This window comes from Prosopis cineraria, unplaced genomic scaffold, assembly GCF_029017545.1.
Source record: "Prosopis cineraria cultivar Desert tree isolate PC_DT_omini unplaced genomic scaffold, ASM2901754v1 PC6, whole genome shotgun sequence".
Classification (NCBI taxonomy): Eukaryota; Viridiplantae; Streptophyta; class Magnoliopsida; order Fabales; family Fabaceae; genus Prosopis; species Prosopis cineraria.
Genome location: NW_026555337.1, coordinates 19,421,806 through 19,448,528, shown reverse-complemented (window position 1 = coordinate 19,448,528; position 26,723 = coordinate 19,421,806). Strand labels below are relative to the sequence as shown.

At 32.0% G+C, this 26,723-nt stretch overlaps 2 protein-coding genes across 4 annotated transcripts; one reads left to right on the top strand and one right to left on the bottom strand.

Annotated features, from left to right (window-relative positions):
* Positions 1-1,532: 1,532 nt before the first annotated feature.
* LOC129313405 (uncharacterized) lies at positions 1,533-10,495 on the bottom strand. Of its 3 annotated transcripts, none has more exons than XM_054956462.1 (10): positions 10,328-10,495; positions 10,179-10,237; positions 10,027-10,090; positions 8,327-8,366; positions 7,379-7,629; positions 7,220-7,280; positions 6,861-6,952; positions 6,558-6,776; positions 5,499-5,624; positions 1,533-2,465 (listed from the first exon to the last, which is right to left on the bottom strand). In XM_054956462.1, the coding sequence occupies exons 1-9, from the start codon at positions 10,361-10,363 to the stop codon at positions 5,499-5,501; spliced, it is 948 nt and encodes a 315-aa protein (XP_054812437.1). In that variant the 5' UTR covers positions 10,364-10,495; the 3' UTR covers positions 1,533-2,465. The 3 variants fall into 3 exon arrangements, with proteins under 3 accessions (XP_054812437.1, XP_054812438.1, XP_054812439.1); XM_054956463.1 differs by having other exon boundaries at positions 1,533-2,385; XM_054956464.1 differs by having other exon boundaries at positions 10,027-10,105; positions 10,328-10,347.
* LOC129313971 (uncharacterized) lies at positions 3,521-4,373 on the top strand. Its single transcript, XM_054957355.1, has 2 exons — positions 3,521-3,737; positions 4,182-4,373. Exons 1-2 carry the CDS (start codon positions 3,600-3,602, stop codon positions 4,371-4,373), a joined length of 330 nt encoding a protein of 109 aa, XP_054813330.1. The 5' UTR covers positions 3,521-3,599.
* Positions 10,496-26,723: the final 16,228 nt, after the last annotated feature.

Below are 26,723 nucleotides of genomic sequence, written 5' to 3'. Positions count from 1 at the left end.
CATAACCATAGCACCCATAACTAAAACCAAATAAAATTACACCAAAATTATTTACATCCAAGGGGAAAAAAACACCCACACATAACATTAACCAAAGTTCTTGGACTTAAAACTCAACCTTTTTTATATTTATTAAAACTTAGGAAGCACCAGTGCCAAGAATAGAATGGATAACCTTAAGTCTAGTAAAAAGAAGGATAGATGAAGATTAAAGAAAACACTTATAAAGGTTATTGAATAAGATCTCTTAATTAATAATATTCTTAAAAGTTTGATTAATAATAAAGTATAAAGTATAATGACACTGTGCAATCTATGTATGCAACTGACCCAACATAGTAAAATAAGACTTATTATTATTATTTTATTAAAACTCAATTTATGTTTTCCAATATATATATATATATATATATAAACTCAATTTATTGTCATAGTGCAAACAAAACAATATCCTTATGGCCACAGACTTAGTTATGCTTTATTGTAATATTTTATTGTACCCACGCATGTTTGAAAATCTATCTTACCTTGAAGTGCATTTTTTTTTTTTTCCGGGTATATGAATGGGGAACTTCATTCAAAAGTAAACAAAGTGCCTTAGCGCCTCGTAATGATAGGGTATGATGGTCATTATATCAAAATGCAGGGTAATAAAATAATAAAATTGGGATGCATTAGTGTGGGTAGTATTGATTTATTGTTCTGTTCTATGTTATTTACTAATTAGGCCGCTCCAATTTGTACATTTTCATTCCTTGTCACCTGAGTTTTACAAATATAAAATCGTTGTATCTTTATAAATAGATTTTGGTTGCATATAATATAGGAGCATCACTCGAAATAATTTATACAAAAACATATTATAGATCTTTCAGGTTGTAGAAAACCAATACTGACAAAGTTGTGTTTCAATTAATTATATTCCCCACACTGTTCTTTAATTTATCTAGATGTTTACTTTGGTGTGTTGCATGAAATAGTTAAAAATGTTATATTATTTAAATGTGAGTAGATTTGAACTATGTAAAAAGTGTCTAATTGAATAAAGCAAAATTTAATAACTAATGCATAATAAAATAAAAGTATTCATAAACTTGATCTTAATATTTTAAGTGTGTACCCCACTATTCTTAAAACATTTATTTTCATCTTATTTTCTTCAGTGAAATAAAAATAATAACATCCATGACTTAACTACCATCATTATTCGTAGATGATATGAAATCCAATTTTTTGGAACATTCTTGACAAGTTGTGTGTGTATTCTACTTATATTCTTTAAAAGTGGAATCTAACAATTCTTTTAAAAGATGAATTTCTAGTAAATCAATTTCATGTTTATTCTTTGTATATTTATTTATTTTGCTACATCATTATTTCCTTCTCGCCATCTTCTCTCTGATAAAAGCTAATGGTTTAGTTTTAGCTTTGTCCTATATAACTGGTAACCCCAAGTATACTCTAGGGACTAGGATCCAGCACCTCCTTAATCCTCAACCATTCACAAACTTGTGACTTCTTCATTTGGTACGTTTGTAGGAAAAAAAACCAGATTTATTCAGCTTTGCCTGTTGACCTGATGCATTACTATGTGCCTCAAAAATAGATCTCAATGTTTCACAGCTTTTTTTAGCTGTCCTTAAAAAGAAAACAGGATCATCTCCCAAAAAAAAAAAAGGTAATATCATTTTTCAACACATTATTCCTAACCATATTAGACGGCACCTTAACAACAATTATGAACATATAAGGAGGCAAGGGGTCCCCTTGTCTTACTCCCCTACCAACTGTAATATTTGCTAGTTTCTTACCAAACAGATTTATATTGTACTTCATTGATTCAACGCATCCCATAATTTGCTTAAACCACACATCAGCAAATTCCATTTTGAGCAGAACTTCTCTCAAAAAATTCCACTCAACCCTATCATATGCCTTGTTCATATCAATCTTCAAAGCTAATTCATACTTCTTCCTCTCCTTGGTAATGAAAAGCTTCATGTGCCACAATAATATTACCTTCAATCACTCTCTCCTCAACAAAGGCACACTGATTTTGAGAAATCAACTTTGGCATAATACTACTCTTCACTCTATTTGTCATTACTTTAGCGATCATCTTATGACAGAAATTACAAAAGCTGATAGGTCTATATTGCCTAACATAAGTTTATCAACTTTTGGCATCCTAACCAAATCTGTCTTGTTAATATCCTGCAGATCCACACCTTCCTCCAAATACTTCCTCACAACTTCAAATAGCATATTACTTACCCACTTCCTCCCAAGAAAATGATAAAACTGACCTGAAAAACTATCAGGTCCAAGTGCCTTCTGTCCATCAAGTTGAAAACATGCCAATCTCACTTCTTCCCTGCTCACTTTCTGTGTTAACAGAAGATTATCACCATCATCAACACATTTATCCACATAACTGAGAGCCAAACTCATCCCTCTGCCTGGAACTAACAAAAAGATTCTCATAAAATTTTGCAAATTTAGAAGCAATCACAAACTCATCTTTTAAAATGGATTGGAGTCCATTATACATAAGAGCAATTTAAAAAAAAAAAAATGTACATTCAACCAAGGGGAAAAACTTGAAAATTTCACAAAGTTATAGGTTGTTTTCACATCATTGTATGTGATATATGAATTCAATTTTGTCATATTGTATACCTTAAAATCGTAACTTCTGCAATTAAATAATGTGCATCTACTTTCTTTTGCCTAGATGTGTGTGTATGCTTACCACAAATAAATAAATGAATAAATCATTGAGCAGAGAAGCTGTAGTGTGAGTTAAAAGTAATGAGAAATAATAATGATTGATAATGATGGTCATGTTAAAAGAATTTTAATTATTTACATTCTAATTTTCTATCCACCTGTATATGTACACGTGCATGTATGTCAATAATGATGGTCCTTCCACAGAAGAGCAACCAGTGCTAAAAAAGAGGCAGTTGATGGAGGATAAGCATGAAATTTTAGTAAGTTCTTATAATTTTTTTTTTGAATATTTTTAATTACTTTATATAGCCTTTACCTTCCATATTAATTAATTAACTACATTTCAATTTATGATATTTTACATTCAGGATTCCATCAATGTTGACCAAGGTGATGCTCTAGTCCTCTTTATTTTTCTAAAAATATCATTAGGAGTATGACGCATCCAACTTCCAAAAAATATAATTTAACGGAATAACCATGTCCATAATTTTATTTCAAGTAAATTTCTTACAATGTTGATCAAATTCTAGAATGCCGTGAATGTGAAAGTGTACATCCCAATATATCTTTCATGTACTTTTGAAAACAATGATATTTAGTTCACATATTTAACAAAAACAGAACAACCTCTTTTTTCAAGTAAGGACGATCTCCATGGCAATCTTCTACAGCTGCAGGTAGTAAAGCTCATTTGTTTTGGATTTTGAGATATTTGTTAGATTTTTGGTGGATCAGTCTACAAGTCTTCTTGAGTTTTCACAAATATTGTGTAGGAAATTGAATACCAAAGCAAAACACAAATAATAGACATTCAACCTCCAAGTAGAGCAAATGTAGAATTGGTTCAAATATGGAAGCCAGGTATGAATATGATGCAACAAGAAGATGAAGCTTCAGCCAATGATCAAATCACAAAGAGCTTTGAAAATGTTATAAATGGCAAAGGAAAAGACATAGTACTCTACAAAGATGATCCCATCAATGACAACAATATAACAGAGGTATATGTTGTAACTAATTTATATCATTTTGAAGATTAATCAGGAAATTTCTTCACAGGTATTTTGTCAAGTGAGGAACATGTACATTTACATTAAAAATTATATAACTTGTTTCCAGGTTGAAATTGAATCATACCATTTTTATTATATAGAAAATATTATGTTTTCAGCATTGGAAGAACACATAGACATTATATCCCAAGCATTAAGCAATATGATGTTTTCACCATTGCCAGTATTTTTTGGTCATTTTACCCTTCTTTGATGTGTATGTTTCACTGTTTTTTTTAGGTGGGAGATTAGAGATAAATAAAGAGTGTTTGATAAAAACACACATGCATACACATTAATATAGGGAAAATATTCAGAATATGTGAACCGTAGAGTTTCAATTGTGAAATGCTACTAGTTGATTAACTTTTTTCCCCCTTGTTGCATGATCAGATGACTGGACAAGAGGACATCTATGTCTCAAATGGCAGCATGACATGGGATCCAATGGAATGGGAAGAATATGAAGCAACAAGTCATGATAATAATAATAATAATAAGGATCAACGTGAGCAGAGAAGAGATCATCCATGGTTTTTGTGTTTTAATCTCTTCACTTTCGTTGCCTCGCTCTGTTCTTCTTAATCAGATCTTTTTCCATTACAAGACACTAGAATAAATTATCATTGGACTCTTAATTTGAACTCTTTTGCTAGCTATAAATTCTGGACTTTGGGCTCTTCTGTAATGGTTTTGGTTTCCTCATATTTTGATGGCAAATTAATTCAGATTTGGATCATTTGAATTCACTGCAAACTGTTTGATGCAAAATTCTTGTCCATATGATTTGCATTACACTTTTCTCTTCCAGCCAAGTGCAGTGTGTAAGGTCCCCACTTACAAATTTAATTGATCATTACATTAATACACACACACACACATTATATATTTATAGTAATTAATCTCTTAATGATAAATTAATGGTAGGAGAGTAGACTGGAAAATAACATCCATGCAATGTTTCAGAGCATTTCTTAAAGTTTATCATTAAGACAATTCATATTCAAATCAGAATACACAAGCTTCAATTTTTTTTTTTTTTTTTTGGCTGGGGGTTACCAAAGATTTATTTTACACTCAAGTAGGAGTGCAGGACCATCTTCCAGGAGGATATCCCTAATGGAGCCAAACTGCTCGAGACAAAACATACTTGTTTAATCATTTGGGTAAAGCATCTCAAGCTTGTAGGTCCTTTTAACAGTTTGGTCCTAGAGCTATAGCCTATATATTAAAAACAAAGCTATCATATTTACCTTCTTTTCAATATTAATCAATTTTAGTTTGAATGGCGTCTTTGAAATGTTCTATGATCTCCTTTGATTTAATACCACAAGATCAAATCTAAAACCTTATGCTTAATCATGTGAAATAACTGATCAAGGACAAACAATTAATCACCAGGAGGAGAAAAAGGAAGACAAGCAATCCATCGACCAATTAAAGGATTTCAAATTAATACGAAAAATGCAAATGAAATATGGTTAGTTCTAGTGTAATCTCCTGTCAAAGCAATAGTGAAATAGGGAAATTGATTCTTCTTTGCATGGTAGGGAGTTTTGCATATAACAAAAAACTAAGTCATCATGCAACTGAATCAACAGAATTAGCATTTCTAGACACATATTTACTCCCAAAAATACCCCATTCAATTGCATACTAACTAGATTACCTTCCGTTGTTAGAAGCATGTAAATATTTGATTCTACTTACTCAATCAAAGTCATGTGGAGTTACAATAGCTTTTTTGCCAAGTTCCCCAAGAACACAACAGTTTTTTCTTGCAGTGTCCATTGCCACCACATCTTGAGCAAATACACAATCTGAACCCACAGAAACCTGCACAGCAAAAAACCAAAAAAACAAAAAAAAAAATCAAACAGTGTCTAATGGGAGTTACTCATTGACAAAGTTAATGGTAGAAGAGTGGAGGTAAGATATAAGTCATACACAATGATATTTTTTCATGTCTTTCTTTTTACCAATGCATGAATGTAAAGAATCTAATTTAAAAAAGTTTATCATGCAAGATAATGTTACTAAATCATCATATCAGCTATTAAGTCAGCATTGAAACAGCAGAAAATGATGTAGTTACACCTCATCTTGATGTTGTAGCTCGAGAAACTAGGCTCCTAAATATGTAGCTTGGAACATGAAGCACTTTAAACTTTCATTATAAGAATATTCAAAGGAGCATGTCTATCAAAGAGCAGTTTGTTTATTTTTTATTTTTTTTTTTTTTAACTCTTGAGTTGTTGGGAGAAAGTAAGCTAATCATGAAGGTTTTGTTAGGGGAAATAATTTATTTTTGTCTTCTTTTTTTTCATAAGCTATTCTAAATAGTTTATCAAAATAAGCTTTTCCCAACACATCCCCTTAAATCCTCCCAACAACTTCATACTTCCCAATCCAACAATGTTTCCATGGTTAGCCTAATTAAAAATCACCTTTTTTAATCTTCAAACAAACTGTCTCTAAAGCAACTTTGAAGCATGAAGATGAGAGTTTGTGAATGACGAACAAATGAATGCTTATAACACAATAAATTAAATGTGGCGGTGTACTAATCCATGTAACAGAACAAAATATCCAAGCTCAAAACTCAAGTTTTATGCTGATGTTAGCATCATATTTTATACTAAATTTTTAACTTGATCAAGTCAAAAATATAAATTTGTTCTTAGCTTCTTCGTTCAGTAATTTTTGGATGTGTCCCTAGACATGATCATGCCACATGAAATTTCAAAGCCAAAAAGTCGTAAAACTCACATCAAACAAGTTCTCTCCAAGCTTTAATTTTACTGCTCCACTCTTGTATACGAGCATTTTGCCCATGTAGCCACCAGACAATTCTTCCAGATTATTGCAGCCCTTCATGGAAGCTTCTGATGTACCTACTTTCTCTTTCCCTTTCCCACTCGCCAACTGCTTAACCAACGGCAGAGCAGGGAGCTGAAACAAAAGCATCTGTTTTTCCTCCTTTTTATCCTGTTGAAATTTTGTCATGCATGCGCACAGTCAAATGCACTGCCTGACAAAATGTTTGGAATTAATGTTACTGTAATTACTAACCAAGAGACCAAGTTCTGCAGCATTATTAACAGCATCCTCATCAAACTCTATATTAGTAGCAGCTTCCCCAAATTCTTCCTCATCGAGAATTTCTAACAGGGAAAAACAAGTAATTAGAATTCAATGTTACAAAGCTCAATAAATTCATCAGAAATGCCAGTGAAGATCATTAGTTCATTACTTAAGAAAAATCTTGAAAAAAGATTATGCTGATATAATTATTTTACGTTCTCAAGAACTCAATGGCCATCACAATACCACTTTAAGAAAATAATTGATATACCATGTTATCCATCCAGTCTCATTCATGAAATTGAATTCTGTTGATAGATCATTTGTTGAGTTTGATTAAAGCATACCTGGGTCCCCAGAATTAGGCTTCCTCAGAGGCAGAGTAGTAGGATAGTAAGATTGATGATCCTGTAGTTTAATTAAAAAAAAGATCTTAGAGCTTATCCTTTTGAGGAAGATGCAGATGCAGATGGGATAAGAAAAGAAGAGAAACCACGATTCCTAACCCATGGTTCCTGGTATTCCTGTTTTGTTTTCCTAGCTGATGCATCAATGACAGCATTAGTAGCATCTATCATACAAACATCACTTTGATTCTCCACAGCAGTTGAATGAAATGTTAAAACATCTTTCCCACTGCCAGAAGATTTGGTTGAAGAGCTGCTGCTTTGACCTCCATTCACACCCTTACTTTTACCATATGTCCGTAGGGATGGCGGTGAACTAGCACCGGGACCAAATGTAACTTGCACATTTGCTGGTATTTTTAACAGAAAACACAAGGAGCTAGTCAAATTAATCAAAAAGTCAAAAATGATGAAGGTAATGCAATTTAATCATAAACCATAAGCGGCTCACAAATTCAGGAAGCTACTCAAGGAGAGAGAAATGTGTGGCCAGTCAAACTGCTAAGTTGGTATTATAGTTTAGAGATATTTATAATGGCCAATTAACAACTGCTTTGTAAAAATGAAAAGTGTGACATGAATTCCATGAGCAACATGTCAGACTTGAAACTACAAAGCATGCCTCTCCCCAAATGCTAGGCAACCATGGGCAGTGTTCTTAAACAATAGTCTCACCCAACACTGAGACCATCCAATTCCTCGATACAAATGAAAGGGAAGATTTAAAACATTTAATTTTTGTTCCAGTTCAGTGATTTTTAAGTGCACTACAAATTATTAAGATACTTTAAGTCAAGATTGACTTTTGTGAAAGAAAGAAGAAACCATGACAGAATTTGATAACAGAGCAAATGATGTTTGTATCCACATCAATTTTTTGTGAGAAATCTGATATGGCCAATAAAATGAAGTAAAACTTCAAAGTAATCAGAAAATGTCAGTTGGAATACAAGATTATGTATGCTAAACATGTGATCGTTAATGTGAGGAATAAGTTTGGCAAATACCAGAAGGCAAGCAAGGCTATATTGCAAATAAGATCATTACATTTTTTTTCAACTTTAGGACTGCGTCTTGCGATACTCTCCTGCAAATCCAGATTGATTATATCAGCAAAAAGAGAAGAATGGAGCTTATAAGTTTAACGTAGAATTTACAATTTTTCAATATAAGTTCACACCAGAACAAACTGTTCCCCATGAAATTTAATGATTTTTTTACAAAAGCAAAGAGTCAAATCCCTCTAGAGAAGTAGCGCTGCCACAGATGAAACAAAGCTAGATCTTTTACAGTCAGAAATTGATTAAACATAATACAATTGAAAGGAAACAGAGAAGGAAGATGAAGAATGATGATCAGATGTTACGAAATAATTCTTTTGAACTGTAAATCATTTATGTTGAACAAAGTTCCTCAGTTTTTATTAAAGAAAAAGGAAACAGAGAGAAAAGATAAGACCAACATAAAAAGAAGTCAGAATGTGTCCATAATCTCCCTCCTTTGTGCAATCTTTTCTTTAAATACATAACTTGCGTGATTACAAAAACAGATTCAACTTACTTACATATTGTTGATTATTAACACTTCAAAAGTTTTCAGCGAAAGGGCGGAAAAAACTTCAAAAGCATTCCATGATGCATAAATGTTAATCATTAGGCATATTGTAAGAATGCTTCAGCATTGATTTTCTCGACATAATCAATCAGTAGCATCACGTAGAAATTAAAAAAGGGGGGGAAACTAAAAATAACTATTCAAGCTTTCTTTTTTGAAGGTTTCAGCAAAAAAAAAAAAAATTGTATATATATATTTTTTTTTTTTTTTTTTTTCAAAAAAAGTCTCTTAAACCGATCAAAAGGGTTCTTACGATCTTTTGAGAATTGCCACCTCTTCTCAGCAACCAAAAAATGAAAACGAAAAAGGTAAAATATCAACTACACCCAAAAAAAGGTGGTAAAATAATATCATTTGTTGCTACGCAAGCATAGCCAAACACACCCTAATATTTCATATGAATCCGTAAGAATAAATATAATAATCACTACACAATTAAATGTATGAGCTTAGGATCACGTGAGATTACACCTGGTTGCATATCACCCCCCCCCCACAAAGTTTTTTTCAAAAAAATAAAATAAATAAAAAAGCCATGTGGATGCATGATGCATCTAATCTTGATATTATTCTAAAATTATAAAATAAGAACGGAACAGAACAAAACAAAGGGGACGCCGCTTTTAACTTGAATAGTCAATACAATTCGTGCAGTTGCAATCAATTTTCCATTGTAATTATAGAGTTCATTTTGCAAGAGAAAAAACAAGCGGTTCAGATTTTACATGTTCACAAAAATACATGTGTAACTGTGAGATGATGTACCTGAAGAAAAGTTTAAAAAAGAAAAAAGAAGCGAAACGAAAATACTGCAAGCTTGATGCCAAAGGCCCAGAGAAGACAGCCACTTTTTTTTTTTTTTTCGGGGTTAATCTTGGGGCTTCAATTTTTTTCCTTTTTCGAAAAACAGAACCATTTCTTTACTTTTTCTTTCCGGCGAAATATGTCTCTTCTTATTTCTATCTCTCCAACCAAAACACAAAGCTAACGGTCTTATCGACTTCAATTAACACAGATCAACAAAACTAAGCACAAGGACGAAGAGTCTGTAAGAATGATATGATTCAAGTGCAGATCTTCAAACCCACAATTGAAAGAATGAAAACAGAATAAGAGGAATAAGTGAAACTCACGTTCATGTGACGTAACAGAGCTCGAGCCTGAGCACTTTCTCCATCATCTTCATCTCCAGCTTCACTGCATCAACAATAACTATAATCAGGAAAATTTCGTCCAGACTTCAGAGGGAAATGGTGGAAATTCACAGTAAATTCCAAGGAATTACTATTTCGGCGTCTTTGGTTTAGGCTTCCTGGTAGGAGGAGATCTCGGAGCGAACTTTACCTGCAGAGGAAATCGAAGTCTGAGACTCGAAATCGACTCTTGTTTGATGAAATGAGAAAGAATTCTCGGAATCTGAATAGAAAATTTTACCTTTCTTCGAGTAGAAGATGACTGGTTTCCATCCATGGCAGCAGAAATGAAGACAGATGGATCGAGTCGAAAAAGAGAAACGAGGAACTAGGGCAAGTTTCGAACCGAAGACCCGTAGAAGGATAACAGACCTCAACACCGCTGAGATTAGATCATGGGTGCTGCTTGGGATCCCTTTTTTTAGATAATTCTAATACTACATTAACCTATATGTTTGTTTTATTTAAAAAAATTGATAAAAAACTTATAGAATATGAAAATTAACATAATCTAACGCATTAGAAAAGTACATAAAATTTTTTATAAATATTTAATTTTTTTACAGCTCAACATCACTTGTAAAGAAAACTTAAAATATTGAATCATTAATAATAAATAAATTTTTGATTTTTTAAAAAAAAAATGAATTGAATCTTGAGTCCATTTATTTTTTTAAGCCCATAATATCATTTTATCAGGACACGTCATCTACCAAGGAGCTTGTACTTTTGAGAACCCATCCACCTCCGCAACTTGTCTCAAGCATCAATTTTCGAAGGCCAATGCAATAATTAGTTATTCAATAACTTTGCGTGTTTGACTGCCGGTTGGAAGTTGTTTCTACGCAAATTGGATTTCACAAATGAAAACAAAAATTAAATTTGATTTTACAAATGAAAACAAAGGTTATTTTAAGAACAGAGGGAAAATAGGTTTTAAGGAACTTGTACCCAAACAACTTGGAATGTCATGGAATCCTTTTTTAGGCTTCTACCAATAAAAGAGCCCTAAATCATACCAACCAAATAAAGGAAAAGGATGGGTGTATTTGGTAACTTGTTTTGAGAACAATTTTATTACTTTTCAAAACAAAAAGTTAAAATTTATGTTTAGTAATGTGTTTTTGGCCGAGTGTCTTGCAAAACCAAAAAGGATAAAGGTATTTTTTTTACATTTAAAGTATTTTTTGAGTTGCACCCAACATCTAAACTATTTGGTGTAATATTTTTCACCTAAAATAATTAAAACATAATATCTATTACTCCGACGTTAAATTATAATTGTTGATCATTAATAGGATGTGAGAGAAAGTAGTTTAAATATCTAACAAACATTTGTGATTATTTAACATCAGGGCAAAGAATGTTACATTTTAATTACTTTAAAGACAAAAATATTACATCAAATAGTTTATGATGCTGGATACTTCTCAAAGAATATTTCAATAGCAAAAGTGACCCAACAAAAAAAAACACTATTGTTATAGGCAATAGAAAAAAAAAAGAAAAGTTTTTTGGAATTATTATTTTAGTCCCATGAGGTAGAGAACACCTATTTTTATTAATAGCATCTTCGTAAATAATCTAAGCTTTTTCTAAGCCCTTTGTCGCTATTACTCTCTTTCTAAAAAACTAATTTAATAAAGGTGTGCAGCACACCTACTTATACATCAATGACCCTTATCAAGCCCTCTTAATATGAGACACAACAGCTTCATCAACAAATTCGTGTCGTCCCGTCACTAATGGTCCACTAAAAGGGCCCATTGATTGACTAAACTCGAGTCCAGCTCTAATATTACTTTATTATGATGTTATTAGTCTTTCCTCAGAGCTAGCTGAGTAGATCTGTGGATGTGCAGCATACCCAGAATCATTCTCAAATGTTTTCGATGTGGGACGTAATGCCTCGCTGCCTTCTTCATCCTTTCTTCTCTATGCTTCAATTGATCATGTTTGTGTTGGAATATTTATTTATGGATTAACATTAATTAATAAGCCCCAACAGATTGGGCTTTATGATCTTGTGTGAACCATAATAAGTAGACCATGCAAATGAGCCTAATGGGCAGAGGCCTAACCCACAACCCAGTAGCCTTCAGTTATTCTCTATCTCTTAATTGACTGAGTCAAAGATAATGAAATATAATTATTTAATTACTTAATAAAGCGGTTACTGATCTGATCCTTATAAGTCAAGCAGTCGATAACCACTAAACACACAATACATTTTCTTCTACTCCATTATCTATGTACTCTCTGAAGACTCTGGGGTCTAGTGGGTTGTGCGTCCGTCTACACTCAAGGTGACAGAGGTATCTCTAGTAAGTGGTCATAGATTCTTTAGGTATGCACATATTACTTTATTCTATCGTATTCGATCATGTATGAATTAAGATATTAGAATTAACATGTGGCATTAGAGCCTTGGTTACGAATTTTGAATTTATATATACATATATATATATATATATATATCTCAATTCTGTTTATGTATATAAAATATGTTAATAGAAATACATGATGATTTGTTGGATAATATGTTTCAGTTTCTTACTCCTTTTATTATTGGATTTGAGAATTTTTTTTGTTTAAATCCTCTTACAAATGCAAAGAAACGAGTAGCATTATCCTCCATCAATTTATGTAATAGAATCATAGTATCTATGAATTTCTATCAATCTTTAAGAGAAGACGCTTCTTTGAGTTACTGTACTGTTGTAAAAAAAACTCACCGAATGAGTTGCGTTGAACGCACCATCGGACGGAGATCTTGGTTGTAGGCGTCCTTCTCTCCTACCTATCATCCTCATTGCCGCAGTTTCGATTCTAGTTCACGTCGTCGACGTCGTGGTTGGTAGCAGCATCATCTTCCCATTTTCGCTGCACGGCATCACCCTCCTATGGTGTCTATGGCTGTACTATCGTCATCTGGAATAGTGGAAGACCCAGAAATGATGCAGACCGGATGAAGGTGGTTGCGCTAATGTTTTCCTTATTCACATCGCCAGAACTGTCTGCGGGATACTGGCACCATCTTCTTCCTTGGCTCTCTTTTATGAACACATGTTCTACTTAAAGAAATTGGTTCTAGGCCTAAATCGTATAGGCCCAGATTAGTGTTAAAAAAGTTTCCATTAATTTCATTTTGACCCCAATTTAAATTACATCCTTTACCCACTATTTCTTGTATTCACGTTATGACCCAATAAATTTCTGGAAATTATAAGTTGGTCCCTTAACTTTCAAAATTGCAATTTTGACCCAAATCTCTTCAGAATTACCTAGTTACCTTTGGACACCTTTCAAAATTTCACTTGAGTCTTAAATTTATTCTCTAATTCCTAAAAGACCCCAAGGACTTTGAAATTATTTTGTTTTGTCCTAAGGTCATAAAATTTGTGATTTTATAAATTATTGGTGATACTTAGGATCTTGTAGCATTGATAATAGACATACCCCATAGGTGTGACATTATTAATGTGATTTTGATGGTTGGTTTTGAAGATAAGCCAATAGCACTCTTTTAATGTATTAGATATTTATTGTACCCTATAGGTATGGAAATATTTAATGCATTATTTTATATAGACTTTTGTATAAGCTAAATCTTTATGGTATTTGAGCCTTCTTAGTACATTATTATAGTTGCAAAATTGATAATCACTTGTTGGGAAATTCTATTTTATAATTATATTATGCACGCATAATTATTATTTTTTATTTTTTGGTTTGTGATTTCAGTTTCTACTTTTATGCAACTATCCTCTGTGAAAGCTCTCAATAGGACTAACTATGATGACTGGAAAGAGTTCTTAAATATGTATATTACCATTTTTGAGAAAGATTTAGCTCTGAGAGAACCCAAGTCTACGAATCTCTCTTCTGAGTCCAGTGCTTCTAAAATGGCCTTCCATAAACAATGGAGTAAGTCCAACTGGATTTGTCTAGTTATCATCAAGTACACAATTGAAAAAAGAATTAAGGACAGCATTCTTGAAAAGGATACTTGTTGCTCATCATAAGTGTACGGGTCGTAGCAAGTAATATAAGATGGAAAAAGTATCGTTCCCTCGAGGATTTGTTTAAAAACAATGATCAAGCAAAAGATTAAGCAAATTCAATCAAGTTGAGCTAAACACAATTAGGAAAATTTTGATATTGCAAACTAAATTAACATGAGTAAATAAAGAAAAGTAATTGATTCACACACTTCAAACACAAATTAGGACCTAGGATTATTTATCCCTCTTGCATTTCATAACACCAAAATCACCTCCTCTCATAAATGCTTTTAATGAAAATAAGTGCTAACCTAGGGTTTTAAAAATACTTGGACAAGCTCTCTCAAGTCATGAACAAGTGTGTAATTAAATTAATTGCTCAATCTCTTGTTACAATTAATAAAACTCAATTTTAAACACCAACTCTAATGTGGCTATGCAAGGCTAGCAAGTATATCTCTATCGTACTAGCAAAGCTATCCATTCAAGATGCAAATATCAAATTCTTACACAATTTTACCCAAGTTCTACACTCAACCTAGCCCTCTCAAGTATCAATTAAGTGAACCCAATATCTAAATGGTGGCCAATCACTTAGAAGCATTAAGGAAAGAGCAAAATAAATACATATATATCATTAATCACAAAAAGAGAGGAGGAGCATAGTGTTAATCCATACAAGGATTTCAAATAATCCTAGAACAAAGGGTTTAGCTACTCATAATCATCCACAAGCTACAAATATACAAAATAAGTGGACCCATTTTTAATTATAATATAGGAAAGGGAAGAGGAATAGAAAAACCAAAGAAGAAGAGCTCCAAATGTTTTCAAAGCTTCAATCTCTTAATTCCAACTCTTCCAATGCCCAAACCCTAGCACAACCAAGCTCAAATTGTGTCTAAAAGTCTGAAGAATGCGTTCTGGCTCGAGCTCTCAGCTTATATGTGTCCTAGCCAACTAATTTCTGATAAATGAAATGCAGTGTTTTTCTGATAGCGGCGAAAGTCACGAACGAAGGTCATGACTTTGGCAGTTTTGCACTGTTTTTATAGCTAATGAAAATCATTCATTTTGCTCTTAATTTCTTCATCCAAAAGCCTTCTAAAAACATCCACAAAGCTCCAGAAATGCTTCTAATCAAAACTTCAATCAAAATAACATGAAATTAGGCTAAAAATATTAAATTAAAGCCAAGAACACAAGCCCAAAACAAATGCACATTTTCCTAATTTGGGCAATAAAAACATATACAATTGAACCAAAATGGATTAGAACCTAAGGAAAATGTGATGAAATAACAATACTGCAGTGGTTAACAATACTGCAATGGAATATTTGAAAGCTGTTGGTAACAAATACAAGAAGCTTGACAAGACTCAAAATAACTACTATTTGTCACTTCTTGATAATACTCGATATGACAGAGTTTTTGGTGTCAAGGAACATATTTTGAAACTTGTTCATTACTACAACAAGCTTAAGTCATATGGGATTGATTTGGGAGAAAGTACCTTAGTTTACTGTGTCCTCCAATCATTGCCACCAGAGTATGCGTTCTTGATGACTTCAAACAACTCACAAGAAGCTGAATAGTCTGTTAATCAGATGATATCAATAGTCACTTAAGAAAAGAAAGTTATAAATAAGAATTTCTCTCACTCAGTAAACTATGTTTCTCATAGCTCTAGCAGTAAATCTGTAGGGTCATATAAGAAAAAGGGAAAAAACATTGAGGCCCCAAAGGCCTCAAAGTTTAATAATCTAACTTTTAAAAAGGATGGTGATAAGAGTGAGAAGCTGAGGAAGAGACCCTTTAAGGGGTTATGCAATTATTACAAGAAATCAAGTCACATTAAAGCTAATTGCTTCCAACTGAAGAATAAATAAGAAAGTGAAGGTATAATTCTTCAAACTGCCCCTCTAGCTTTAGTTTGTTTTGAATCTAACACCATTAAAACTTCGTTTGACTCATGGTGGCTAGATTCTAATGCCATTGTACATGCTGTAAATTCTCTATAGGGACTAAGAAACCAGAAGGCTCCAAGTAAGGCATAGAGGTCGACCTTTAGCATAGCAGGGAGCAAGGCATCAGTTGAATACATTGAAACTATTTCTTTGTATTTAAATTCTGGTCATGTTTTAAATTTGAACCATGTTATTTATGTACCTTCTGCGAAGAGGAATTTAATTTTAACTTCTATATTAGATATTTGTGGTTATTCATTCTTCCAAGGAAATGGAAAAATTGATATCTGTTTTGATTCCATTAATGTTGATTATACTTCCATGATATATGGTTTATATCGATTGAATGATTGGTCACTCAAACTTCCTAATCTCTAAATTAATGTTGCTATTAGGCATAAACATCAAAGGTCGAATGATAATTCCTCCATGTTATGGCATCATCGTTTGGGTCATATCTTCAGAGAGAGATTGAAACGCATGGCCAAACAAGGTGTCTTACAAGACCTTGATTTCTCAGATTTTGAGATTCATGTTGATTGCATAAAAGGAACTGCTAAAGCTAGAATTAAAGGGGTAAAGAGGTTTGAAAACACTTTAGATCTAATCCATACTGACATCTGTGGACCTATCACACCTCCGGCTATAGGTAGTTTTAGATATTTCATCACCTTTATAAATGATTACTCTCATTATAGATGGATTGAACTCTTGTGTGAAAAGGGCGAGTCTTTTAATGCATTCAAGACCTTTAAGGCAGCAATCAAATTAAAATCTGGCAAGTTGATCAAATGTGTGAGATCTGATAGAAAAGGAGAATTTTATGGGAGATATACTGAGACTGGCAGGAACCCTGGGCCATTCGCTTTATACATTCAAGAGCATGGCATTGAAGCTCAATATACTATGCCTGGCACCTCGCAGCAGAATGGGGTTACAGAAAGGCAAAATCATACTCTCATATATATGGTTAGAAGCATAATCAGTCACTTCTCATTGCCAAAATTCTTATGGGGTGATGCACTTAAAATCGTTGTTTATATTTTCAATCAAGTTCCTAGTAAGTCAGTTCCAAAGATTTCATACTAGTTATATTTTGGAAGGACTCCTGTGTTGAAGCATATATGAGTTTTGGGTTGTAAAGCATAAGTAAAACTTTACAATCTATAACAGATGAAGCTTGATACTAAAACTGCTGATAGTTTCTTTATTGGCTATTGCATTAGATCTCATGGATACAGATTCTATTATCCAAATCACACTACCAGGGTTATTGAATCTGACCGAGCTTATTTCTTTAAAGATACCTTAGACAGTAGGAGCTCTGTGCCTAGGCATATCACTTTACGTGACGAAAGCAATATTTTGCCTATACCTATCGTGAGAACCCCTCATATTGAAAGAGATAATGCCGTGGATCAGGATGAAGCTGAAGATGAACCACCTTTAGAGGGTGATGAGGATCTAGTCATTGAACCAAGACGATCCCAAAGGGTTCGTAGGTTTGTTGTTCTAGATGATTACATGGTGTATTTATAGGAATTTAATTCAAATACTATTAATAGTTTTGACCTGATATCTTACCAAGAGGCTATTTCTAGCTCACATTCTTCTAAATGGTTGGAGGTTATGAGTGAAGAAATTACCTTTATGTACCGCAATCATGTATGGGAGCTTGTAGAGCTACTAAAGGGTTTTAAACCAGTGAGTTGCAAGTGGGTCTTTAAAACAAAATGAGGAGCTACAGGTGAATTTGATAGATATAAAGCCAGACTTGTAGCTAAAGGATATAACCAGAAAGAAGGTATTGATTACACAGAGAGCTTCTCTCCGGTAAAGATGCTTTTAGAGTGATAATGGCTTTAGTTGCACAGTTTGATCTTGATCTTCACTAAATGGATGTCAAGACTGCGTTTTTAAATGGTGACTTATATGAAGAAGTCTACATGACATAACCTAACAGTTTTGTTGAATCTGGTAAAGAACATCTAGTGTGCAAATTGAAGAGATCCATTTATGGGCTAAAACTAAGCAATGGTATTTGAAGTTTGATGAAGTTATCACCTTACTCGGTTTTGTTGAGAATGTCTCAAATCAATATATCTATCAGAAGTTTGATGAGAACAATTTTACCATACTTGTTCTCCATGTTAATGATATCTTATTAGCCAGCAATTCATTGAATTTTTTCAATGAGATAAAATACCTATTATCTAACCATTTTGACATGAAGGACATGGGTGAAGCCTCTTCATTCTTGGGATACAGATTTATCATGATAGATCTCGTGGTATTCTTGGTTTATTATAGACCAACTATATTAAGCAAATACTTAAGAAATTCAAAATGGATTCATGTTCTCCCTCACCTGCTCCTGTGCAAAAAGGTGAACTATTGTCAGAGTTACAGTGTCCTAAAGATGATAAGAAGAGGGCTGAAATGAAAAAGATACTATATGCTTTCGTTGTTAGTAGCCTTATGTACGTTCAAGTGTGTACTCAATCAGATATAGCTTTTGCCATTGGAGTGCTAGGTCAATACATAAATGCCGGATCATCGGAAGGCTGCTAAGAAAGTTATGAGGTATCTTCAAGGTTCAAAGAATTATATGTTGACTTATAGAAGGTCAAATTCTCTTGAGGTTGTTGGGTATTCTAATTATGACTTTAAGGGATCAAAAGATCTTGAAATTGTTGGCTTTTCAAATTTAAATTTTGCCTCCTATCTTGATGATCGTAAGTCTACGATCGGTTACATTTTCATATTGTCTGGAGGAGCTGTTTCTTGAAAAAGTGTAAAACAGATAATTATAGCAGTTTCATCTATGTAAGCTGAGTATATTGATTGTTTAGAGACTACACGTCAAGCTATATGGCTGAGAAAGTTGATATCTAGCATGCGCTTAATTGAGTCAATATCATGTCCTCTAACCATTTACTGTGATAACAAATCTGTAGTATAATATGCTAATAACCACAGAAATTACAGTCGTACAAAGCATATTGATATCAAACTTATGTTTGTGAAAGAGAAAATTGCTGAGTTTCAAACCCGTATAGTACACATTCTTGGCATGCAAATGCTTGCAAATTCGCTGACCAAGGGCTTACCTGTAAAAGTTTTTCAAAATCATGTAACTTGTATGGGTATTGTGAATTCTTTTGATGCCCTAGTTTAGTGAGAGTTTGAGAATCTTGTGTTGCAATTTCTCTTTAGGTTTTGTTTTCTTCTGTGAGTTATGTTCAGTTCAGTTAGATGTGTCTATATCATTTGTATCCACATAGGATTTAATGATTCTGTTGTGGTATGCTATGCATTTACTTGGTTCCCTATAGGAATCAGTGATTTATGTTGTTATCTTACTGAGCTATGTTTGAAATAAAATTTTATATTTTATTCAGATGATGAGATATTATATTACTTGTTTCCCCATAGGATCCACTGATTTTGTGGAGTTTCATTTTTTGAATTTTGTTTGCGACTTGTTTATACAACTTGCTTAATTAATGCAACCTAAATGAAAGATTGTTAGAATATTTATTTATGAATTAACATTAATTAATAAGCCCAAACATATTGGTATTTATGATTTTATGTAAACTGTGATAGGTGGACCACACAAGTGAGCCCAATGAGCAGAGGCCCACCCACAATTCAGTAACCGTTAATTATTCCCTATCTCTTAACTAATTAAGTCAAAGATAATAAAATATAATTATTTAATTATTTAATAAAACAGTTACTCATCTGATTCTTATAAGTGAGTTATGCGTCTGTTTACACTTAAAGTAATCGAGGTATTTCTAGTAAGTGATCATGAATTCTTCGAATATGCATATATTACTTTATTCTATCATATTCGACCATGTACGAATTGAAATATTAGAATTAACAGTCTGGAGAACAACCAAATGAGAGAGCCACAACCTTCCTCATTATTTGACTGTCTTCTTCCATTTTTCTCCTTCATTACACATCTTTTCTTATTGTCTTCCTCCATTCTTCTTCGTTTGCGACTTTGTGCGTCTTCGTGCATCTTTTCCACCGAACCCAGCGTGAATTCGTGCTCGTGAACTAGGTGCGTCCTTTTTTTTTTTTTTGCCTTCTTCGTTCTGCTCTGCTTAATTTCTTCGTTTGCACATTCTACGCTGCTTCTTTGATTTCTTTGTTCTGCACTTGTTCTTCGTTGATTTTTTTTATATTTTTTTTATTTTTTTATTTCTTCGTTCTGCTCTGGTTCTGTATAATTTTAATCTTTCACCAATGACAAGATCTTTTGTGTTTTTTGGTGTTGGGAAGAGAGGGACAATTAGAGAATCAGACAACTGTGCATAATTTTTTTTCTGTTGGGTGGTTCTGAGTTATGTATTGAGGTCATGATTATTTTTTTATCCTCAACTTTTTTATTCATCAAGTTTTTTTTTTAGAGTTTTTTCACAGTAAGAACGTTGCAATCTTCAAGATTGTACCTTTCAAAATATATGTAATATGTATGCATGTTCTTTATGAATTTGACCGCAATCCTTTAATTATGTGTCCTTAAACAGGTCTTAGTACAATCCTTGGTTGATTTAATTCTCTAAACACATGTCAAACCTCCATTGTCCAGTCCCTGTCAAGAAGCCTTTGTTTTTAAATCACATGTGTATGCTTCATGTAAGTTCAACTTTTGCTGTGTTTTTAGATATTATTTTTGTACTCTGTATCTTATATCATTTTGTACTGTTATTGCTTCAAGCTTAGCTTCCTGTCAAAATCAAAATAGCAAGTTGGAATTCCCCCCCCCCTTTTGCCATGATGTGGAAGTGCTTATCGGACGTAGTCAATACAATTGTTTTGGGAGTGTTTATTATTTGCTTTGCAAGCTTTAACTTTGAAATACATGCACTCTTGTGCAATAAAAAAAAAATGACATCAGAAACATGAGACACACTAGCATCCTTAAGCTGATTCATTTGCTCTCCTTAAGCTGCCTTGTTTGTTACATTCAATGAACCTAAAGTCACCAAACTAACAGTTAAAGGAAAAAAGAGGAGCAGAAAATGGCAAAAATTTCTTGATTTCATTAAACCTTCCCCCTACCTCTTCCTTTTCCTGTGAGATTTTGTTGATCTCTCTGCATATTTCAAAGCTAGAAGGCTTTAACATGTGTTCCTTTTGGATTTTCTGTCCTTTTGGTCAGTTTCAGTAGAGCTATCTATTATAGAAAGCAGGTAATGTCTTGTGTCCATGAAAAGCACGTGCAAGCAAGTTGCTCTATTTCTTCCCCCTCCATTTTGTGGGCTTTTGGGCTCTTTAATTGCAATTTGTGATTTTGTGTTATGCAAGTTCATATTTTAACGATTGAAGCTCTGATTTGCTTTTGCACTTGATTTCTGTTTTGGTGTTTCTCTGCTTTGACCTCTTAATTTTCATTTTTGAACTCCAAGTGGAATAGTACATTGCACATACATGGGACGTTTAAATTGGAATGATAGTGCCACCATACAAGCCTTTACTATGACGTGATCTTATCACAAGCTATAATATAGTGAACTTGTCAAGATTATCTGAAAAAAGTACAATAGAAATGACAGCACAATGTGATCATATTGCATCTCAAATGTGACATGATTTTAGCATTTGTGCTAATTAAATTTAGCCTTATTAGTCTGAGTGTTGATTTTTCTGTTGAGATTGTTATATATTTAATGTTCGTTTTGTTATTTTTTTTGGTGATTCTATTCAAATTTTATTATTAAATTAAAATTCATAGTTATAATATAATATTAAATAAATAAATAAAATATTAGATATTTCCTTTCCCTTCTCCACAGCCCAAATTCTTGCAAACCAAACAAAGTCTCATGGATCCCAATTTGATTTAAATCCAAACAAATTGTTTTTTATTATAATTTTTTGGGAAAATCAGAAATCAGAAGCCTGAAACAGAGCAGAGTGATGAAAGAAGAGGAGAAGCTGAACGAAATCAGTGATGTGAGAAAATGCCTTTGAGAGATCCATATGGGTACTGTACCATCCCAAAGCCAAAATCTAGCTACTATTTTCATTTCTTCTCAAATTCTATTACTTTTCCTTCAGATTCTACCCATCTCTAGTTTGGCTACTGGTTTAATTTGAGAATCTCCTGCTTAGCACAGTATTGCTTGAAAGTTTGAGGACACTTTCTAATAAAAGCACCAATGATTCAGAACAAGCTAAGCCAACTCAAATCCCAAGAGCTTCCTAGAAGCCAAAGTATCGATAGAAATGCATGACACAGCAAATAAAAAAAATTCTCCAATTTAAGACAGGACAAGAAATATATAGCCACATGAGCCTCTAGAATTTCATAATAGCAGTAAGCCAGCAACTAGTGAGGTAACTATGCAATGCTCTAGAGGAATATGTAGAGAAAAAAAGTTATTCTGAAAATTCATTAAGGAACATAGATACGATGTTGCATTGTGATTGCCAAATTAACTTACTCCCTCCATCCCAAATTATAAGATATTTTTGGAGAAATTTGATGTTTCAAAATATAAGATACTTTGATAAAAATGAAATTTCATTAATAATGTGTTTCCATATCACCATTCTCATATATTCTCTCTCTTTAATATTCTTTTACCAATGGAATATTAAATGAAGAGTATTTTTAAAAGTTTATATTTTTAACTTGTGAAAGTAAGATTGTAAAATGTATTTAATAAGTTTTATTGATACGTGTAATTTTATCTAAAAGTATTTTATAATTTGAGATAGAGAGAGTATTTGGTAATTACTATTCTACCACTAGCGGGCACCCTTGAAACAACTTATTTTCTTCTCTTAAAAGCTTCTACTCAAAGACTACGTTGACTCTAAGAATGACTCTCTCTAATCTCTCCAAACTAAACATATTCAAAAAAATAGTCATTTTAAACTAGGAACATTCTTGTTATGCTCCTTATCTTTTTTGCTGGCAGCTGCAAGAAAGATATTGCAAGGAGGAAAACACAAATGCCGGTTATAATCAATACAAATATTGCTCATCCTGTCAAGAGATCTCATCTTTCTTACTCAAATTGATGACACAAACATGAGGAGATGATATGCTAGCTTCTTATTAACTGAATGAGAAACTACTAAAACCAATTACTCAATTTTTAAGGGACTTGACTGTATGTTTAATTTTTATGAGACTTATCTATAAATAAGTCTCTGATACGTGACATATGTGTAACTTTATCTAATTTTTTTGTAACTTCAAGTATCTAGTTTATCCCATGCTTTGGCCTCCATTTTTACCCAAAAAATATCTAATCCACCAATCTACTCTAATTATTTCAAATCTCAATTATCCTCTGTAAATGAAACTCTAATATGTGGATAAGTCACACAAGTAGAACAACACATTTTTATTTGTACGAATTTTTTATACTACCCAAGTTAACAATTTTAAATATAAAATTTAAAATTTAAAATCAAAATCTATCCATGCCAACGCTATCTAAAAGTAGAATAACCCCTGATGAGATTATGAAGTCTTCTAAACATAGAGAGTAATGCCATGATCCTGTTGTTTATGTAACTAGCTCTGCATTACTATGAGATGTTGATACTGTGTAAGGTTGGTTATTCAGTTATGTTTGTCCAAGATCGTTGGTTTCCTCCCAAGAACACAAGCATTTATAAAGGAAACGATGGCACTGTATAACTGGAATCACATAATGGTTAACGTGGGTTTTTACATACATAATGCTCACTCCACTCCTCGTTATGAGACCTTTTTTATGGTCTTTTTTTTTTTTTTAAATAATACTCTTGGCTAAAGAATGTTTTCTAAAGGTATGTTTTTTCAAACTTTAGAATAAAATAAATGAAGCTATATTAATGAAAAATGGAATGAAGTGAAGTGAGGTGAAATTAAATCCACTATTTGAGAGTTTTATTTAAAAAAAGAAAAAGAACCATTTAAGAATTAGAATTAGAAAAAATTAGCTCAATATCCTCAAAAAATATAACTCCCATAAATTATGGATGAGGTTTTTAAATATTTTAGAATATAGCTCAATCATAAAATCAATTAGATGTGTTTTTTCTTGTTTATCCTCAAAATAAATGTATTATTAAAATAGAATATATTTAATTTAACTAATATTTAACTGATTGGATCTTTCATTTTTATCATCACAAATCATATTGTGTGTGCTCTCTTTTTGGTTTATCATATTTGAATATTTTTTATCATATTTTTTGATTTGATTTTCCTGAATTATCATATTTTTCTCTCATACAATGCTTTTCTTCATCAAAATTTTTAATTTGATTTGCCTGGATCACCGTCTTCATCGCAGAGCTTTTTGTCTCTGCCCTTATCTATTTCCCAAATATTATGAAGAGGACACTAGACATTGAAGATGAAACTTCATTACTGATCTGTGATACTACACTGTATATCAATGATAAATAAATTAATAAGTTTTCATTGATATGACTTATATATTAGTAATATATATTAGTATATCACTAATACATTATCGTAGATCAACATAACTAGACAATTAAATATAAACTTGTTTATAATTGATATACGATTGTATATCAATGATGTAGTATCGTAAATCAATAACATGAAAAAAAACATAATTATTTACCCAAAATAGATCAAACATAATCCATAAAAAATTTTGAATTCTTAATTTATCACAGAGAATCAAATAACTAAACTTAAAAAATAAAAAATCATGAATCTATAGCTCCATTTCCCTGCCGACGTGCTATGTTTTGTCGAGTACCATCAATGTATCTCACCTTAGTTTTGTCTCTTGCCGTTGTGATCGTGGCTCACCCACATTGCTCTACTATCTCACATTTATCTCTCTCGCATCAAATTTCATCTTCTCTATCGCATTTGTCTTTCTCATTTTAGAGACTTCTTGTGTTTCGAATCTCCTGGTATTTGAAAAATATGAATATTAAAAGGGGCAGTTTTATAAATTAATTATAATTTAAATATTAAAAAGGTTATTTTTAAAATTTAAGAAAGAATAGGTTTTTTTTTTTACTTGGTCTTATAATATGAGTTATATGTGTAAAAGCCCATAAGAATTATTATAATATTAGTAATTAGTAATAATTTGAAAATTAAACTAGTCATTGAGTTAGACAAGATAGTAATTTAAGAATGTGAGAATGGAAGTGAGGACCCTAGAGGAGGAAAAAAACAAAAGTAATGAAGGCCTTAAACAACTGAAAGTTTATTTATACACAAGTCAATCAATAAATCTTTAATTGTGTGTATCAAAAGAAAAAACCTTTACTTGTGCATATATAAACCTTTAGTTATCCATGAGAACCTCATTGCCATTCTAGGGGCCCTCATTGCCATTCTCCTTGTAAGATCAAATTAATCATACTTAATTTAATAAGATTAAATAGTAATTAGACCTCAAAACTAGAAGTCCATGAGAATCTCGAACCCTAATTTTTTTTTTTGCAATGTTCACCCTTCGCCCTCAATTTTTAAAAACGGTACAATATAAACAGTATCATTAATAAAAGTTAATTTTAACCGTTAGTTAACCAGAAAATAATAAAAAGTGACCTCAAAAATTACAAAAAGATCTAAGAAAATTTTCTTGACCCTTTTTCCATAATTTTTTGGATTTTTTATATAATTTTTTGATCATTTTCTATAATTTTTTATGTCCTTTTATTGTTTTTCAGTCAAATAATGATTAAAATTAACTTTTATTAATGTTATGAGCTACATTGTACTGTTTTTAAAAATTAAAAAACTATTGGACAAAAATTGAGTTTAAATCTTAAACGCTCTTGGATTTATAATTTAGAAGTCAAATTACCCTTTAACCTAATACAATATTTTTTTAATTTTATGTTAAATATAACATTAGAGATAGTTATATAGTATTTTTCAAAATTAAATTGACAAAATTAGATGAATATAAATAAATTTTCTGCTTTTTTATTATTAAATTAAATATTATTTATTATTCACATATAAAAATTGTGAAGCATAAAAGTAAAAGATTTCCTTTTCCTCAATTTTACAAGAATGTTGTCGTATTTTTAAGTATCAATTTAACGTGCCGAATCTAACGGCATTGCCTCATGAACTGTAATTACATAATGGTTGATGTGGGTTTTTTACATCCATAATGTTTATATTGACCATTTTTACATCATGAATATAAGACCATATTTACATTGACCCAAGAAAAGAGACCATGGTTATATTTTTATGGTCCTTTTTATAATACTCTTGGCTAAAGAATGTTTTTAAAATGTATGTTTGGGAAGTTTACAATAAAATGAAACGAAACTATCATTAATGGAAAATGGGATCAAGTGAAAGTGACATGAAGCGAACTCAAATCCATTACTTGAAAGCTTTATTTAAAATAAGAACCATGTAAGAATTATTATAAAATATAAAATTAATAGGATATTAGTAATGATTGAAAAATTAAACCCGCAATTGAGCTAGACGAGATAGTTATTTAAGAATTGATGATTAAACTAGAAACAAATCAGTCATAACCAATATATTTTTAATTTTTTATGTTAAATATAACATTAGAGATAGTTATATAATATTTTGCGAAATTAAATTTATAAGATAAATGTAAACAACTTTTTTGCCTTTTAATTATAGAAGATCATTTTGTTATTCATATATAA

Excerpts from the sequence above, each read along its gene's own strand:
- LOC129313971 (XM_054957355.1), top strand. The coding sequence starts at position 3,600 with ATGAATATGATGCAACAAGAAGATGAAGCTTCAGCCAATGATCAAATC. Across the intron at positions 3,738-4,181 it reads ATGACAACAATATAACAGAG|ATGACTGGACAAGAGGACAT; the intron begins GTATATGTTGTA and ends TTGCATGATCAG.
- LOC129313405 (XM_054956462.1), bottom strand. The coding sequence starts at position 10,363 with ATGGATGGAAACCAGTCATCTTCTACTCGAAGAAAG. Across the intron at positions 10,238-10,327 it reads CATCTTCTACTCGAAGAAAG|GTAAAGTTCGCTCCGAGATC; the intron begins GTAAAATTTTCT and ends TTTCCTCTGCAG. Across the intron at positions 6,953-7,219 it reads GCCTAATTCTGGGGACCCAG|AAATTCTCGATGAGGAAGAA; the intron begins GTATGCTTTAAT and ends TTTCCCTGTTAG.